Source organism: Barbus barbus (genome assembly GCF_936440315.1).
Source record: "Barbus barbus genome assembly, chromosome: 2".
NCBI lineage: Eukaryota > Metazoa > Chordata > Actinopteri > Cypriniformes > Cyprinidae > Barbus > Barbus barbus.
This window is the reverse complement of record NC_136730.1, coordinates 23,446,047-23,466,223: the sequence shown is the minus strand read 5'-3', so window position 1 is coordinate 23,466,223 and position 20,177 is coordinate 23,446,047. Positions and strand designations below refer to the sequence as shown.

Here is a 20,177-nt window from a genome sequence, read left to right as displayed (position 1 = left end):
CTGCTCATTTATATAATAACAAGACAAAGCTGGTTAAAAATCAGCAAACTTAAACTTTATTGAATCAGTTGAGTCAATGATTCAATGACTCACTCATAAAAACAATCGCATGATAAGTTACATAATGAATCAGGGTTTTAAAATTTGATTCTGTCATTGATTCAATAAATTGCTCATAAAGTGTCCAAATATGCTTAATAAGTAGTAGGCTAAGAGCAGTATGTGAAAAGAGTAGTATGTATGAATTGATTAAAAAAAAGCAGGCATAAATTACCTAGTTGGTCTACTGCTTCTATAGGGATTCGAAAGTGCAAATCACAAGATGTCACAGGAGATAAGCTGTAAATGGCAGTGAAGCAGCACGACTAAACTGTAAGTCACATGACACTGACAATTTTGGGATGTAGTATGTCCAGATTGCATTCATACTACAGACATTCTTACAATATAATTTTTTTAATAGTCCAATTTAGAACCTCCAGTACCAATATGTGCACTGTGCACTTGTTTATACAATTTGGTGTAATGGTTTAACATGCGGGAAGAGTCACTGAAAAATCTCTACAACTATACAGCCTGTCAGCCTCAAATCCGAGGATCGGAACTGATTCATAAAATAATACGTCCCACTTTATATTAAGTGGCCTTAATTACTATGTACTTGCATTTAAATTAATTATTTGATACAATGCACTTATTGTGTACGTACATGTTTTTACACTTTACTTCTATTTTAAAAATGCCTGCATACAATTACATCTGTAATTAATTTCTGTAATTACACTGTTGACCCATCCCTTACACCTCAAACCAACCTATACCACCAAACCTGTCCTCAACATTAACCATATCCCACCTAAATAGCAGCGGAAGTATTTTGCAATACAATATGAACACAATAAGTGCATTGTACTTATTTTTTGTACTTATGTTTTTGATGTAAGTACATAGTAGTCATGGCCACTTAATATAAAGTGGGACCAATAATACACAGATACAAATAAACAGTAAATACACAAAAATAGAATCTTTTAAAATTGTCTATAAAAACATATTTCAAATAGCCTTCCTCCTCTTCTAGTCAAGCTTCATTAAAATTAAACTACAGCAAAATCAGGCCATATTCTGTTTCAGTTGGACCAATAACTTGGACTAATTCAACATTCCAAGGTGGCCTCAAAAGGTTCCAAACACTGCCTGAAGATTATGTAATTTATGCAGATCATGAATTATAGTTATTATGGTGCTCCATGCCTTAACGCCATGTTATTTATGGTTTGTGTTTATCTGGTGAGAGCTGCTCTTCATGTGGCCCACGGTCACAGTGTCTCCATGAGGATGCTCTCCAGTACAGCTGCACTCTGACAATACAGCAGAACCCAGTGGGATGTCAGAACAGCTTTACACCATGTGCGTGTCTTGCTGTCCTTCTTAAATAAAGGACATGTGCTTATATAACCCCATCCATCCTGAATATTATTTCATCTAGCCAAGTTATTCTTGACAGCACGTCTCACTTGTTAACTTCTAGCAAAAATGTTCAAGCCCTTGTTCTGCGTGTTTGCTTATTTTGTTGACAGGTATCTTCACACAGCACAATCCGGCTCCCCAGGGAGGGCAGAGTTTATGGGAGCTGGCGGAAAGTCTGGCTTGAGTTAGTGTCATGTCAGGGAGAAAGAGAACAGTTCCATGGTTCTGATGCTCAAAGAGAGTCCGGTGCCAGATTCGAGAGGCCTCAGCAGCCACAAAGAACTAATCTACTCTCAGCTCAACACTGATGGAGCTGCTGGAGCCGATTCCCATGTTTCAGTAAGTTCAACTCCTCACACTCGCACTCATACTGTGAACATGTTCACTGGGCCGAGAAGTGGAGCAAGCTGCCAGCTGAGCAAAAGAGCACGCAAAGCACGTGTGTGCGCATGTTTTTCATTGTCATACTAATACAATGGTCCCTTTGGTGTGCAGTGTGTGTAAGGTTCACCATCATTTGCTCGATTACATTTGTTGATACCCACACTAAAATAACATCTACCTGACTAAGAATAGAAGCATTTCACTCTAAACTTCGGTTTTCAAGATTAGATTTTTACCTTCTCCCCTGTGTGGTTTCTCTGTGGCGGAGGGGCAAGAGTGAGGGGGTGTGAGCAGGTACTGGTGTTGGCCAGAGGGGGCGATGTATCAGGGCAGTTTTCTGACATCAGGCTGGGCTCCTGCTTCACTAGAATGGCTGTGAGATCCTGACTGAACGACCACATTCCTTCTGAGTCTGAGGAAAGAAATAACAGGCTCAAACAAACAGAAAAAAGAGAAAAAGGACCGACTGTTACATTTTAAAAGTTTTGTTAAAAATGCTTTGGGGAGTGACAGATGGAATGATATTAATTAAAGACTCAATCAGACGTTAAAAACAGAGAGAGCTACTGAATAAAACAGACTGCAGGTTTCTCAAAGCACAATTTAAAACAGTTGAACTCGACAGCTGACATGCATGTTTACATAGATTAAACAATTTAAAAAATAAATTAACATTGGAAAATATAACCACAAGTCTCGTGGACAGTGGGCCACAGATAAGCTTATATAAAATGAAATGAAAACAACAAAACAATCAATATACTTTTTACTGTCTATTCAGTGCTTCAGATTATTCACAGTGTCTCTGAATTTTCTTCATTTGAGTTTTTCATATCCTTTTTTAATCTATTTAATCAGAATACTCATTAAAAAATAAATTTCAATCCATTGACAGGAAAAATTTTAAATATAGGCCTATATTAATTAATCGCCGTGTATCAGACAATATTTAGTAATGTAATGCCATCTGTGTGCTTTTTTTTTTTTTAAAGGGCTTATGGGCCTTATGGGCAAATATCATGCAGGATGTTAACATCATGGAGGACATTGTAATCAATGAGTGATATTTCCATGAAAGTGACAAATTTCACACTCCAGACCCCATGGAAGGGGTTTCATACAGATGCAGGTGAGGAAGACAGACTCAGTTAATGACTGGAAGGGTAAAGCAAGCCAGCTTCTCTTTATACGGTTAACACAAAAGCCTATGGTGTGGGAGGGGCAGGTGAGAGATTGGGGGGCTGTAGGGTGGCTAGAGAACAGCTCGACATGTCTAGACGCTTCAAAGGGGAGCAAAGCACAGCATATAGTGGGAGCCCTCGTTATCACATCGCCCTCGGTAGCATTCGTGTGCAGGCTCCACTGCAGGATCGATAAAACATTATGCGGTCTTGTAAAAGAAGGATGGCAGGTTTTTCATGTTAGTCCTCTGTTAGGGAAGGACATCAGCAGGAGTTTGATTACAACAGGAGAGCAAAGCTCTTTAGGAGCTCTGCTGTTTGGTGGAGAGCGCTGGATTTTATACTTCATAGCTCTCAGTCTGTGGGGAACCTCTGTAAAAGTGCCTAACCCTTCAGTTTAGTTCATCAGATTAGACTATAAGAGTCTGTCCTTCACCAGGGTGCACTAAAGCAAACACACTCTCATGTACAGCCTCTATTGTGAATAAAGGATTAGTCATCTTTACAGCTTTTTCAAACATGATTAGACCAAAAGTACACTTTCTAAAGGATCTGATAGATCAGAGGGGTCATCTGTGTCTCTTGGATCTGTTAGGAACCTCTCATTCTCACTTCCTATCTCTCCATTTATTAAATAAAAATGAGTTTATGGACATCCCTGCTGAACTAAACCAGCACTAACCAGTATAAACCAACATGGACGGGCTGTTTGCTTGTGACCAACATTTGTTTGGATCCAAAAATGTTAGTAGGATTGATATAGACTTTCACTTTAAGTTCAACATGCACTTTAAAAGTTTGCTTTCAGTCTGCCTAAAGCAGTAATTCATCTTTTTAAAATGTCCTATTAAATTTGATTGAAATTGTACCAGCCAAATTCAGCAAAGTCAGACTGAAGGATCTAGATAATGTCACAGTAGGTCGGCTTTGTTCAGCACGAATTCATGGTAATCAGAGTACAACTGTCCTCTGTGTTGTGTGCTTGTTCTGAAAGACTGAGGTGACACACAATATACTGTGGCATGTAATCAGATAGACGAAGACAAGGGAAAAACCTGCTGTGGCTTGATTATAATTGCACATTTAAACTTACTTCTCTCTGTTTCTCCATGTGGTAGCTTAAATGTGGCTTAGAGCTGATGTTACTTAATAATGGACAAAAGTTGTTTTAATTTTACATGCAAAAGTCCCTCCTTATACTCTACAGAAGCTACTGGGTCCTGCCCACAGTGCGCTGTAAGGCTTTGATGTCTCTCAGGACAGCAGGTATCATAGCGGGGTGACTCCAGGCCGGCGGAGACGGAAAAGCGATGCTCATTAGCAGGTTTAAAGTTACTGCAGAGCAACAGGAGACAAAGTAGTGAACCAGCCAGAGCTTACTTTAACTGCCCCCTAAAGCCGCTCACAGTCTTTATAGGGGCAGGTTTATGGATCAGAAGGGATATCACACATAACTGAAACACCTGAACTCACAGTGGTCATCTAAACTCCATAGACTTTCAGAAAAAAAAAGGAGCAAAAACTGTACTTTTAGGGGTACAACAGCTTGTTACTGGGGCAGTACCTTTAAAAGGAAATCTTTTTTGTAACCTATTTACCTCTAAAATGTAGTAGCATGTTAATGGTACAGATGGCAGGGTATAGATGGCTGAAATATATTTAAAATGTTTGAAAGCTCAATATCTCATGAGGCATGAAAATTATAATTGAATTTATGGTCAGTAACTTAATTGTTAATTCAGCTTATTTCCTGCATTTTACTATTCATTTTATGTTCATTTCTTAACAAATCACACCTTGCTAATATGCACCTTTTAGGTTGTACCCCTAAAGCACAACTGCAGCTGTAACCCTAAATGTTCACATTTTTCTGTAAATTCAGTTCTCTGAGAAAGCACAGAGAGAGAAAGAAACAATGGCCTGAATGTGTTCTGAAAGACCTTCAATTTGGATGCTCAGGGCATTACAGTCTGGCTAAATGGATCGAGAAATCCTACAGTACCTTCATGCTTCTTTAAGGATTTGTTGATTTAAAGCCTGACTGGAAAGAAGCTGCAGTCTGCGCACACACTCCTTGCATAGTCAACCTAAGTTCAGGATGATGCAACTCTCTGAGCCACCCCCATCAAATTCTCCATCTGAAGCTGGAAACCAGATCCCTTTTTATTTTATGGATGTCTACAGTTCCCTGGACTGATCGTGGCGTGTGAGAAAGAGAGAAAGAGTGAGAGAGACAGACGGATGAACTGACAGAATGAGTGAGCGAATGTGAGTGTTGGCTGTCTTCCTGGAAATCCCAGCTTCCAATGGTAGACTGAGCTCTTGGCTAGAGCTTTGTCAAGGAACCCTGTGCTGCACGGGTGCTCCGGGAGATAAGGAGGAGATACACAGAGAAAAGAAAGGGACTTTATAGAAAAACAGAGCTGCTGAGAAATGATGCTTTGAACTATGGCGTTTATCAGGAGTGTAAAATCGTCTGATAATCTAACACAGAAAGCTGATTTTCTGCATGGATGGATGACATGTAAGAAGAGGAATGACTAGAGCTTCTTGCTAACCTGCATCATCATCTGATTTGATGGGCATGGAGGGGCTCTGTGGGGCAGAATCCCCGCTGAGAGAGTAGCTGTGTTCTGCCTGGATGTCAGGGTTTGGAGGGTCCAGATCCATATCCAACAATGGGTTCCTCTCCGCCAACAGATGGTCATCAAAGAAACTGCTGAAAAGGTCATTGGAGAAATCCTCCATCTGCTCGGAGAAATGCTAGGAATAGAGCACAAAGACAATATTTAATTTTTTTTTTCATTTCCATTTTTTTTAATTATTCAGCCAGGATACAATCAGTTGATCAAAATCGACAGCGAAGATATTATCAATAATAGTATGATTTCAAAACGATCATGTGGCACTGAAGACTGGAGTAATGGCTGCTGAAAATTCAGACATCACAGGAATAAATTACATTTGCCAGTATATTAAAATAGAAAACGGCTATTTTAAATTGTAATAATATATTCACAAAATTACTGTTTTACTGTATTTTTGATCAAACAAATAGAGCCTTGGTGAGCATAAGAGACTTTCAAAAACACCTTACCAACCAACTTTTGAAGCGTATCTAACCATAATGCGTGAACAAATAATCATTTGGCTGAATTCATCCCACTCCCTGATCATGTTATTATAAGCAAAGATCAACTCAAATAACATCTTGAGAAGCTAATTTGATATACAGCCTATTTAAATAGTTACAGTTGAAATTCAGAGGAACACTGATAAAACCCTTCTGTTATTTAGCCTAAGGTGCATGTGTCTGAAAGGTAGATAAAAAAAACAGGCTTGCATTCTTCTATGCATGAGTGCGTTTAGAATGAATGTCGTCATTTAGCGAATGGAAGGACGTGTGTGTGCGTCTCTGCTGTGGGGGTATGCGAATGTGTGTTTGCTGAGCCAGGGTGTGACAAAGGTGTGAGAGGACCTGATCGTGTTTACATCCTGGTGTATGAACTACAGGGGACAGGTGTGTGAAAGACACACCTGTAGCGCAGTGAGCATATAAACTAGCCTCTATGCACATATCACACATAAGGACACGTGCACACATCCAGACTCCCAGCACCTGTATGAGTTCCCACGCAAAACCCTAACCACTGCAATACCTCTCTGAAGAGGGGACTGGGAAAGCAGTGCTGTTATGAATGTTTACTCTGGCTGTCCCTACTCGACCAAACAGTGTGTCCAAAACAACAAACCCGAGTTGAGAATTAGAGGAGATTGGAGTACTGAAGTTCGCAGTATCTGGTCAAACATGTTGCTCATCATATGGATGCATAAGCAGAGGAGCAGGAAATAAACCCTGCAAAGGCAGTTATCCGTGTTGTTTGATGAATGACATCCTGGGAACACCCTGATGATCGAGTTTGTGAAATGACGCAGCTCTCCTGCCGTCAGTGCAGTGATAATCACCACGGTTGAGCATGGCAGTATAAACAGTTCCACCCTAAAACTTTGAAGTTTGTTAAATGTTCCTGCTCCTGGGGCGGATATATTTACAGACTTGATTAATCCGGACTGAAGGTGCTGTTTCATAACTCTGAGCTTAATTTGCATAGTAGTGCTTTGACATTTTTGTCAAGCAATCCATTAGCCTAACGCAAAATGCAAACATAAATGATCGCTATTACAAATGAACGTTGATGGAAACCTGCATTCACATATGCAACTTCCCTTTCTGTGTGGTCCTGTGTACATTTGTTATCAGAGCAGACAGTCAGAATGCTTCTCTAATCGGTTTTATCTCTCTGTAGAGTTCTTTCCTGTTTTGACAAGTGTCAGTTAAGAGTTTCTTATGTGGTGTCTGTCTGGTTTTCGGTTGACCTTACAGGAGCCAATGGTAATGATGCAATGCTGGGGTGCTGATGCAAGAGTCCTGAAATTCCACATCTGGAAAGCTCCTCAGAGGAAGAATTCCAGAAGAGTTTGGAAGAACTGGAAGAGTGTGTCTCTTTCATTAGGGTCAAATTTTAGGAGAAATGAAAACAAGTAATATCTCAGGCTTACAGGTAAACCGTAAACCTTTATAAAAGGTAGAATAATGACATTAACAAGATAGTTCACCCAAAAATGAAAATTCTGTCATTTGTTCAACTTCAAGTTGTTCCAAACCTAGCTGTATGAATTTCTTTCAGCTCTTGGAAAATAATACTACTGTCAACTTTTTGGTTACCAACATTTTTCAAAATATCTAATTTTGTGTTCAGCAGAAGAAAGAAATTCCAATACAGGTTTGGAACAAACAGAGCGTGAGTAAATCTTGACAAAATTTTCATTTTTAGGTGAACTATCCCTTTAATAAAATGATTTCTCTCGCATTAAAATGCAGACTGAAGGAACATGGTACTTTGTGTTACATTTGCTGTTCAAAGTGACACTGGTGATCAAAATCTGCTACCTAACATTACAAAATATATCAGTGATCAGGTGGGTATTCAAGCAGCCTTATTGGATCAGACAGGCCTATACAACAACAGGCCCATCAGACCCTGCACACGTGTGTCACACTAAAGCACATCATGCATTTATGTTGACATTTCACAATGATTACTGGAGCTGGGGCTTTTGAGCTAATTTCTGCGACATCCGTGTCTTAGTCTTGTGTAATAAAACACACAGAATGATTTTATCTATGTTGTATTGAGTACAACAAGGAAGAGAGAGTCGTATTTCTGCATTTTATAATTAGAAGTCCTCCAACAGTACTACAGCTTCAAAAGGCATTGAAACAAGAAGCACATAGCAACAGGAATCTCATTTCTTTCTACGGTTTCACATATCAAAGAGAAAAGACAAGTGCATGTAATCAGAATATATATATATATATATATATATATATATATATATATATATATATATACACATATACATATACATATATATACATATACATATATATACACACACACACACACACACACACACACAGTATATATAAATTCTTAATATACTTTTTCAGCTTAGCCAATATTGTCGTTTAAAATATTTCTGGTTTGTCACTTGGGCGCTCTTCCTAAAATGTTAAAAAATGGACCACAGCTGCAGCAGTGCAAAGCATGTGTGCGCAGGCTGAGCAATGCCCTATTTTTCCATCTGATCCATTTTCTTGAAGTAACGTTTGGGTCATGTCCGGGTCTAAGCGGGTTGGTAAACTGCACGGCTGCTCGACTCATCGCATTCCATTCCCTTATTCCAGACCTCCAGCTGCACTCCAGCCAATCGGAGCTCAGTATGCAAATGAGGAGAGGGGAGCTTGTCATTTTGGAGCTGGAGTGCAGGGTGCGCACGGAGCAGCTCGGTGCACAAGAAAATAAAGCATTAGTCTTTGGAAAAATAAATACGCTGATAAAAATCATCCAGCAGCAGTGGAATTGGGAATACAGCCAAAACCACAATGTTTGGGAATATATGTGCCTCTCGCAAAGGAGTTATTTCTGAGAATAATGAGTCACAACGAAAAGATTCATTCTTAGAGTGGCAAAAAAGAGAGAGAAGTTCTTGAACTGAAGATGGAGTTTGCAGATGTTTAGTGTTTACACTAGTCAGCGTGTGATGCAATTAAAAATATGGTTCCCTCGTGTGAGGCATGAACATCAGCTTCAGCCACAGCATGATCTGATCAGTTTTATTTATTTACATATCTAAATATTTAGAGCTTTCTCTTCCAAGAAGCATGCATGAACTATTCTAACTCATCTGCGCTGGATTTAACATTTTTAACCTAAATATTAGGGATATTCACATGTGAATGTAGGATGAGGATGCATTTTAGCAGTCATATTGTCTTCAAACCAGCACATCTGCACCTTAAAGCCTGTTCATATTCTCAGTTTCAGATTCCAGCTGGCAGCTGTGAAAGATCAGAGATGGGTCAGGGAGGATAGTCATGAACTAACGCTCATTATGATCCTCTCAGCATGCATGATGAGCCAGACGCGTGAGCGAGGGGGGAGATGGGCGAAGCGTTTTCAGGTGAGGGAGCCAGGCATCTGCAGGTGTTCACAGGTGAGGGCTGATTTAGATTACAGGCATGGCGTCAAGTTCACAGCTGCAGTCTGTGACTTTTGTAAGCTTGCCACCAGACACAGACACCACCGTCCGACCCACCTCTCTGGAGATCGGTTCACGTGGGTTTTCTCACCAAATCAGCAGGTTTTTGTGTTTAGAACTCACGAGACCTTTTTGAATGCAGTACTGATAAGATGGAGAATGAGGTGATAGATCTAAAGTCTGCATTAGAGGTTTTATTCTAGTCCCTGCTCTCCTCCTGCTCCCTCACTCCCTTCTCCCTCTTTTTTCCTTTCTTTCTTTGTCATTTCTTCTTCCTCCCATTCTAACTTTCCAAATAAAACTCTTAGGTCCCTTCCCCCTCTCGCTTTCCTCTGGTTTCCCAATTCCAGTTCCAGATTTTTCTTACGTTTTGCTGTCAGCCACAGAGCAAGAGAACCATGACCACAGAAGGCAGTTGGGCTTCAGCCCCACCTCCAGACGGGAGCCACTGAGGGCCACAAACCAGACGAGCTCTTCTGGAGGTGAAACAGTGGGTGACAGAGCGGTTGAGTACGGGAGAAATATAGACACATCTGAACTAGATTTTCGTGACAGCGTGGAAAAGAGACTGAAAGACAGTGAGTTACAGACACTGCAACTGTTAGAGGAAGAGGGTAAAGGAACCGAGGACACAACTGAACTAGAGGGATATCCTAAGGAGCGAGGAATCCCCATAACCACCCTCTATTTTCTGCTACTGTTGCATTTCGGGAGGGGAGGGGGTCTCCAGATGTGTTCCCCATCCCCCCTACAGAGGACTCCCTGTACTCTGTAATTTTGCCAGGCTAAATTGGCTCTCTCAAAAGAGCCTGTGGCAACACAGCCCTGGGCAGAAGAATATCCTGTGTATAGACCAAATAGCTGTTAGTCTAGTCTGTTCCTGTCTGACCACAGCGAGGAAAAGATGAGGCTTTGATTTTTCATGTTCTCTTTTAATATATTATTAAAAAGACTATTGAGAGTAAATAAGTCACAACTGCGGCATGTAAAGTAAAATTAGTGAGACGGTCACATTGTGAAATATAAAGATGCATTATTAGAAATAAATTTGCAGTGAGAGATACATTTACAAGTATGATAAGTAAAATAGCAGCTATGAAGCAATGTTTGAAAATAAAGCAAAATTTTTGAGACAGTCGCATTATGAAATGTTAAATCACAATAAAAGACAAATATTATATTAATGTGAGATATTAAGTCACAACTACAAGAAATAGTCAAATTTGTCATTCACACTGTATAAAATAAATTAACAAAATAAGAAAAGTCAGAATTGTTAGATATAGTCACAAGAAATGGTCAAATTTGTGACACAGTCGCAATGTGAGATATGAAGTCATAATAAAGAGACCCAAGTCGCAACTGTGTTAACTAAACAAAGTTGCAATTGAGGAAAAAATTGCAGTTCACAAATATGAAAAATATAACTGCAACTGTGAGATTAAAAAGTGGCAATTACGAGAAATTAAGTACAATTTGTGAGAAAGATTCAGAAGAATTAGAAATAGTGATAATTGTGAGAGAAGTCATATTGTGAATTATAGCCACAATGATGAGATAAAAATTCTACTAGTAGTAGTAAAGTATGTGAGACACACTGTGAGACAAGAAATATGTCACAATTATGAGAAAGTCACAATTGTGAAATATAATGTTGCAATTATGAAAAATAAAATCCTAATTACATTTGACTTTTTATATCTGAGGCAGAAACATGCTTCATTGTAGCTTTGCTACAAATTAAATATATTATCCATTGCAGTTATAATAAAATACATTAACTCTCATTAGCATCTCTGTTATACTGCATATTCAAAACTGTTCCATGGAATTAAAAGTCATAATGTAATTAACATAATCAGCTGGGTCTTTGATCCTCAGTAGAGAGGGAGCCTGGGAAAACAATGCTGGATATCCGAGTTGGAGACCTCGAGGTAAACTGACGACAAGTTCCTGCAAACACTGACACCCACCTGACATGTTTATTCAGAGCTTGAGGGGTGAGACAGAGCTAAGAGTGGGTACACATATGTCTCTGCAGGGCTCATTGCCTTAGAACGGGGCTAAGAATATGTCTTCCACATGTGAAGAATAAGTTATACATGCTCTAGCGCAAAGGTCAGGAGTCAAAACGCAACCCAAGAGTGCAGATACAGTTTAAAAAGTTCTGTAAACTCTTGCCCGTCTTACCCCAAAGCCTCTGTACCTTTGTAATGTAATGTGTTCCAGCTCAGACTTTCTTGTTTGATCAAGAAGTTGGCAGTAATTCAGACCAACATCTGAGTCTGATAGGTTCTGGATATATAGCAATGTTCCTTCCATCATGACGTCAGTTTGCAGTTTGTTTCTATAATTCAACTGAGATAGGACTCTCTTTGGTGGTTAAATCTAGTACACTTCAGGGGGTCACTGAACAGCGCAGTTGGCTGACATCTCTACAACATCCACAGTTCTGTTCACTGCAGCCCCTCGGGAGAAAGACAGAGAGAGTGAAAGATAGAGAGAGTGCCTGGAGAGCAGAAGGAGTTCTGGCATGTCAGGGAACTCCTGCTAAAACATCAGCTGAGGAGAGGAATGCAGAATGCAGGTATTTTAGCACTTCAAACCAGTTCATAATGTTAAGTTAAATGACAACTGATTTATATCACTAAGCACTAAAATATGTCTAAATTGTAGATTTTCAGCCCTTTTTGGGCCAAGGACCCCTTATTGAAGACAAGGACAGAGCTGGAACCCCCGTTACATATTGCATTTCATTTTACTTAATTTTATTCTATGAGTTACAACGAAATATTTATGAGAAACTTTACCTTATTAGCTTAGAAGTATACTTAAAACTGCATAACTTGCTCAAGAGATCAAATAATAATCAGTGGTGACTGAGATACTAATTAGAGCTATTGTTTTATTTGTTCATATTTAAATAAAACAGATACATGAAATATATTTTGATGGCTTTTGCAATAACAGGGTAGGCGCCGGGGTGAAAAGAGTCAGCGCCCACTATTATCGGTGAACAATTGCTTGTCTATAACGTATTTTACAAATGCTTCAAAACTATTCAAAGCATCTAGCAATTTGAAAAAAAAGATGAAAGGATCTGGTTTGACAGGACCAAAGCTAACACACCCTTAAGTCTCTACACACTAACTGCTGATTTAGTTATTTTGTGCGTAAGTGAATGTCTGCTCACGTAAGAACACACCTCAATGAACTCTTTATTCTCTCTATTTATGTCTATCATGTGAGCAGATTTAAAACCCAAACCATAGGTATGACAACAGCAGCCATACTTAACCTTTACTGAGCAATACATGACAAAATTACGTAACACATGGGAGTGATCGTCATACTTTGTCCTGTGCAGAAGAGATGAAGAATGTGTGTGAAAACTAAGCATATGTGAAAATTACAGTGGTAGTCTTCTAGATGCACACAGACTGGGAAAAACTGGCTGATTAAAAACTTTAACCTTTATTTTGGTGGCAGACTGGGTTAAATCATGTGGCTGCTATGATGAATCAAACTCCATGATCATAGAGTTAAACTTCTATTTCTGTATCACACCCAGAGAGTGTCATAATTTCTTCATTCTTTACAGTCATCTTAATTGTAGCTCACAGATGTTGAGAGTTAAGATGAGAATAACAGTTAGAGCCGTATCACTACTATCTTTATCGTTGGCCCAGTCATTCTGAAGATTATGCAACCTCTCTTCTTACCTTCCTTCTCTTTCTTTTTCTCTATTTCTCTTTTTTTATGTGGACAGCTTCCATCAGAAGCATCCACTACATCTGAGAGAAAGTTCTAGAGGAATGTGCTGCCTTTCCTCCACTCCTCCCCTCACCTCCCCCTACTCCAAACCTTCAACATTCACCCCAGACTCTTGGTAGAAGGTGTCTGTCTCTACTAATCAAAGACCATAATTTATTATTTCAGTCACAATAAAAAGAGCACAGCTGTCAACTATAACTCCCTGCCTTCTAGGATACACATGAAATGCATCATGTTTTGCTTCAGATATTACATATGGTGTCTATGCCGCTTAATGCTCAGTATTCTAGATGTACCAGCAAAGCAGAAACGACTTTTAAGACGGGTGGGGACTGCCAAACCTGTAGATATCATCTCCAGTCTTCTTCTAGTGTTCAAACACGTTATGTGCTTCTAAAGAAAGGTCTTGAATCTGACTCATCTTGTCTTCAGAATACTGAAGACGGAGGGAAGCATTACACCACCCTTGCTATTCAGGTTTCTGTTGCTTCCTCACATGTGGGAAGTGACTGAACAGGTAAAAGTTGTCAGACTGGTAGATGACTTTGTATTTTACAATTTTTCATCTCTGAATTCTTTGCATACATTCACTGACAATATTGTAGTACAACCTCCTCTGTGTCAGTTAAGCAACACGAGTAATTTAACTGATTTCATATTCCTGTAGCTTATCACAGATATTGCTTGATGTGAGCTGAGATCAAATGCCACTCAAATGTTAGAATCTGATTTCCAGATTAATAAATGTCTTCTCTATTTTAGTGCAAAAGAGACAGATCACAGTACCCTGTTTATGAGATTAACACTGTGAATCATTCTCCCTGTCACCAAATCCATTCTCAGTTTACGAAATTGGGCAAAAAACAGCAGTATAATAACAACAATATAAATCCAAAGAAAAAGACAGAATCACAACGACAGCACCCTTTGTATAAATGATGCACCAAAGAAATACAGCAGATATATAATATAAAGTCATTTAAATAAGCCTGAGGTTTTTCTGCGCTGTTGTGGTTCACAGATCCTCTCTGTGATCTTAGCTTTACCACACAGTAGAGTGAGACACAATGATTTCCACCCTTTAGCGCAAGCCATGCAATTACGCTAAAGCCGTGATTTAAACGGCCAGACGTGCACACACACATACGTTCTTCTATCACTGTAGGGACTTTCCATTGCCTTCTATAGTTCTTATTCTGAGATAATATTTTCTCTCCACTATTCCTAAAGGCCAATCAAATCTATTTGCTTTTTTACATTTTCATTAAAGCATTATTTAGCATGCATAGGTGAGGAACAGTTTGCACAAAAATTTTAATTCTGTCAATGTTTTTTCTCTAATCTTTGTGTCATTCTAAACCCATATGATTTCCTTTAATTCAAGGAACACAAAAGGAAAATTAAGCATCCAAGTGTCAAAATGGATGCAAAAGCACAACAAATAGCTTAAATGTGGCCCCATTACAAAGCAAATTATATACCAAATCTTCAAAAGTCATACAATAACTGTGTGAGACATAACCTTTAAATAATAAACCTTTAAGTCAATGAAAACTTTGGCAATTCTTTTGAGTCAGACCTTTTCAATTAATTGGTTGATCCAGTTCACATAAGTGGTCTGAATGAATCGTCATTGAATGAATCATCACTGGAGGGAATAATGACTTAAATGTCTGTCTGTCATGGCACAAGAACACTTGTTATATAGTGCATGCGTATAGGCCTATATGAAGCACTTTTATGATACTCAGTTGTCTTCAGATCCTATTAAAGTCATTCTGATTTGCAGTGACAAAGCTAGGTAAGTAATGACAAATTTTAATTTGTGGGTAAACTGTCAATTCAATCTGTTTTCCTTTTGTACATGATTTCAGGTGTTACTATCCTTATGGGGATATTTGGTCCCCCACACACAAATACAAATTCTCAGTGTGGAGGAATTCCAGGTTATAAATATATCTCAATGCAACAGTGCTGGATTGACCCGCTAGCATTTATAAATATGGTAGAATGAATGAACAAAACACACAGGAGGTCAGAAACCGGTTTGTGTAACCCAGGAGCAGCTTCCTCTCTGAGGGCACAAGGCAGTCATTCACTGAGCCTTCAAGGGCCAGTGTCTCTCACACACACATACAAACACACACACATATGCCAAGGGGTAGAGTGGGGGACCATGGAGGGTCTGGAGTGGTCTTTTACAGACGTCCATTCACACACCCACACAGGAGCACAGTGGCATTCATACGCTCATGCACACATACACAGACAGCTATCAGGAGCCGTGAATGAGCCTCCTTCACTCACAAGCCTCTCTCTCTTTTCTCTATCATCACTCTCCCCTTAGTCAGGTCCTTACAGAGCAAACTGGAGCACAGCTGTTACTCAACGAGGGACATCTGGATTGAATACTACCCGTTAAATATCCTCAGCAACCAACAGAAAAAAAAGACAGAGAGGCACTAAAGCAAAATCTTCATAAGAAACCCTAACACTCTAATCCTTATAAGGAAGTGATTTCATTAGAGACACACAGCCAGACAGTGATTAAATGATCTATCTATCTAGTTGATCTAATATCTATTATCATTTCTATTAGTTTTTTTTTTTTATTTCAGCTTCAAGATTGTAAGTTCAGTTTACATAGACATATATTTGGGTCCAGTAACTGGTCACCATTTCTTGAAAGTTTTTCACCAACTTTAACAAGTTAATTTTAAAAGGTCCTGCAGTGTGACAAATGTATTTTTACTAAATTGATATGAGGACACAAAATGCATATACAATCAAAAATATATAATCAAATAAGGTGGTGAAAATATTATTTAAAGGGATATTTAATTAAAAAAGGCATTTTTTGGTCCACTTTGTCCTCTTTTGTGTTCCGCACATGAATGTCAGCCATACAGGTTTTTCAAATGATGTGAGGGAGAGTAAATTATGAGACAATTTTTGGGGTGACCTTTCCCTTAAAAAATAGTTTTAGGTGAATTATAGCATGTCAAACCGCAGGACACTGGTACAGTTTTATCTATATTTATCTTCTTTTGTTTATCTATCTTACAACTGCTTCTTTATTAATGAGGTATGATATATATATAGTTATAAAGTTGATAATTTATTGTCTATCAACTACTTTGTATTGTAGAAAATAGCATTTAGGCTTAGGTAGCTCATAAGAGGCTACAGAATATACATCTCCTGTCTGTCCATCCACACTAGATCCAGATGATGCTGCTGCTTCCCTGTTAAAATAAAGGTCAAAACTGTTCCATCTCGTCTGAGCCTCATAATAGTGACATTTGTGATGACTCGTTCCATCTCTTTCTGTCTCTCTGCGGTGGGATTAAAAGAAATTCATCATGAATGTGTGTCAGTAGAAGCATTAGCCACAGCAGTGTCTGAATCACTGTGGAAACTGCAGAAGTGTCCTGGGCTCCTAATGGATCATATGCACTATGCACTACACTATCGAGTGAAAGCATCGCTCCAATAGCATTAACAACCAAAATATTACTTTCCTACTGACCTAATTAAAGGAATGTGTTACGCAAAAATGAAAATAAAGTCTTAATTTGCCCACTCGCATGTAGCCTGTATGACTTACTTTATTCCGTGGAACACTTTAGGAATAATGCACTGGTTGCTCTTTTCCATGGACTGAATGAAGTCTGTATTTGTTTTTAAGACCTCTTTTAATAATAGTATAGCCTACTTTTTTTTCCCACACATTTTGATTTTAGAGCTCAACCACTCCAGTAGGCTAGGGTAGTCATTTACTTTCAATATATTAAGCTGGGATATTCTCAAAGCAATTCACCTTCAGTTTTCCATGGAAAAATATCATTTTGGTTTGGAACAACATGATGGGGTAGGCTACTTTTTTTTATTATTATTATTTATATATATATATATATATATATATATATATATATATATATATATATATATATTTTTTTTTTTTTTTTTTTTCATGTCACAGTTTTGTTGTGCAATTTGTTTGCCCCAAGTATACCCATATACACCTTTTATCCCACAGTAATATATTACATTAACTGTCAATATCACCTAAGATTTTTAGTTGGCATGATTTGATCATTCAGATAGCCTACTTTCAGAATAAACAACAAAAACACAATGTGACGGTAGCCTATATAGAATTGGTTCCCCACTAAATTAGTTTTCTTAATTTCCTACTTTCTGTGCCAGGTAAACTCGTCAGTTGTGTTTCTGGCCTCCAAACAGAAAGCAAATATACCACGAAGTACAATAACTCCAGCATCTTGCTTCGCCGGCTGTGGCCGGACACGAGAAACAGGATGAGGCGATCCGTGGGCGTGGTTTGGAATTGTTGTATAGGCGTGGTTTGGTTAAACAGGATGCTACGGCGTGTGGGCGTGGTTTGAATAAATAACATTAACGAAGACCTCCCCCCATTCCCCAAAGGTCCGGTTCAAGTTGGAAAGTGCCCCTATCTGTGTGCAGCTGGGCAAACTTCACAGCTTGAGAACTCCTGCCCTTGTTTATGTTTAATTTGCAGCATAGCATCCCAGACATGTGTGACAAATAAACTGAACAAACACCTTCATATATACATACATAGGCTATACATACATACATTCATGCAAGCATATATATATATATATATATATATATATATATATATATATATATATATATATATATAAATCATATACATATATAAATCATATACATATGTAATAAAAGCATAAGCATATATTTATCTTATCTAGTCATAATAACAAAACGATCATTAATATTTCTAAATTTATAAGAGAGTATTATAATGTCATAATATGAGCACAGGAAAAAGTGTTACAAAATTCTTAAGACATTCGCAATTTAAGACAGGTTCTGCACATTTTCCCTCTCTGCCACTGTTCATAATGATGGAAGATGCGGAGGTTTGACGTACCACATTGGATAAGAAATCGCTCTCATTCAGATCCTCTAGGTCCAACAGGTTGGAATTGGGAAAAAGTTTGTCCGAAGCGAAGTTGTCCAATATGGTGTCCATATCGGCTGTGAATTAAAAAAAAAAGGCTTGGGAAACAATAACAATATCTCAAAGGTGAGACAGGTCGTAAAACTGTTGAAATCCAATTCAAAAATCGCAAACAGTAATATGTGTGGTTTAAGCGACGTGCGCTCGTCTGCACGGTCAAGTCGCCTTCATCCACTGAGCGTCTATAATCTGCCCATTTACACTTCTCTGGAAGTGTCGGATAAATTGGACGTGATTAAAGCGATGTGGCCGTGCGTGTTTCTTCCAAATCTGTCTCATTCATCTGCGTTGAGTCTCTAAGGGGTAACTAGACTGCTACATATTTAATGTTGTCTCCGCCCTACTCTTGCTCTCTGCTGCCAATGGTAACACCCACCTTTCACTTCATTTAAAGCGACAGCGCACTGATTTCCGAGCGCTTCAGCCATTGACGCACATGAAAGACTGAATCCATTACAGTAACAGCCTTGGCTGACAATTACGCAAATCTGAATTCCACTTGTAAAAGTAATAGTACAATGTTTTCATGACCACAAAATACCTAGAAATCCTTCTTGATGAAACAAACTCATTTAGTCATGTTGAATTCATGCAAGATGCTTTAATGGAGGAGATTCAAATGGCAAAAATGTGAACTTGAATTTTCAATGCAAGAGGACACATTGAATAACGTCATATAGGTCTTGATGTATTTGTTGAATTTTTTACTCTGCTGTAAAGATAAAGTGGCAATAACAGTCTCAAACGTGAACTGACCTAAATGATCTCATCTTTATGTCATACATAACCAAAGATGGCATTTAGATGTTGACATTAAAACCAAATCGTATAACAACAGATAAATATAAATATGTGATGATGTTTTGGAGGAGTGCTAAGACCCCACATGGACAGTGTGATGTCTTCTGGATTATAAAGTACAGAGGGGTTGTTTATGAAATTTGAACCATTAAAAGGCAGTATACCAGGCATCGATTTAACCTTTAAAGCGTGCATTCTTCACACAACCTATTTTTCATCATTTTCAATGACAAATGATCTCTGTCTGATTGGATAACTTTCCAGTTATGTAATTGCAGTAAATCAATTCACTATAGGGGGATAAGACACACACATGAGTGGAAGATGATTCAGTGTCTGATTACATAGATTGATTCCACTGAATCATTTCACTAATTTGGCTCCTCGCTCTCCTCTTTTAGATTATTTGCTCTTGTCTGTGGAGTGCTAAGAGTCAGTTCAAGTGATGAAAAATAATTTCAGATCAAGTGTGCCGGGCTCACACAAGAGTTTATAAGGATGAAACTTAATACTCAGAAATTCTTTCCTCATTGGTAGTTTTCTCACCAGTAACTTTACCTCAGGTACTGTTACAGCTCTCTTTCCTGCTTTTTCTCTGTCTTTCTCTTTCATTCAAGGTGCCCTAGTTTTACAGAAACCTGCTCTTCAATAATGGAATTTCTATTTGCAGTGAAAGGTGTAATTTTTCAATTCACATCCTACCTTTACACATTACATATGATTACAAAATGGTTTGGTGTTATTTAAGTCCAAGCAGATTCCAGTTTTTTCAGTCCAGTGAAAGTGGAAATTGACCTTTTATGAATTACTCAAGGCTGTTATGGTTGATGTTTATGGACCAAGTTGATGTTAGCTCAAGAATATAATGGTGATAGGGTTCTCTCAACAAGTCTCTAGTTTACAGGCTTCCCTTTCCCTTACCTAGGATTGTACCTGTG

At 38.5% G+C, this 20,177-nt stretch overlaps 1 protein-coding gene across 2 annotated transcripts in view; it reads right to left on the bottom strand.

The window, feature by feature from the left end:
- LOC306877276 (cyclic AMP-responsive element-binding protein 3-like protein 1) overlaps positions 1–18,727 on the bottom strand; it is a gene marked incomplete at its 3' end in the record, with an annotated part of 30,924 nt that extends 12,197 nt beyond the window's left edge. Inside the window, exons 1-3 of one of the 2 annotated variants that reach the window (XM_079428937.1) lie at positions 18,349–18,727; positions 5,594–5,798; positions 2,091–2,266 (exon numbers count right to left, since the gene is read on the bottom strand). In XM_079428937.1, the coding sequence (XP_079285063.1) occupies positions 2,091–2,266; positions 5,594–5,798; positions 18,349–18,450 (483 nt within the window). In that variant the 5' untranslated portion in view covers positions 18,451–18,727. The remainder of the gene's footprint in view (positions 1–2,090; positions 2,267–5,593; positions 5,799–18,348) is intronic. The other variant, XM_079428938.1, reaches the window with a different exon arrangement.
- Between the last annotated feature and the right edge of the window lie 1,450 nt (positions 18,728–20,177).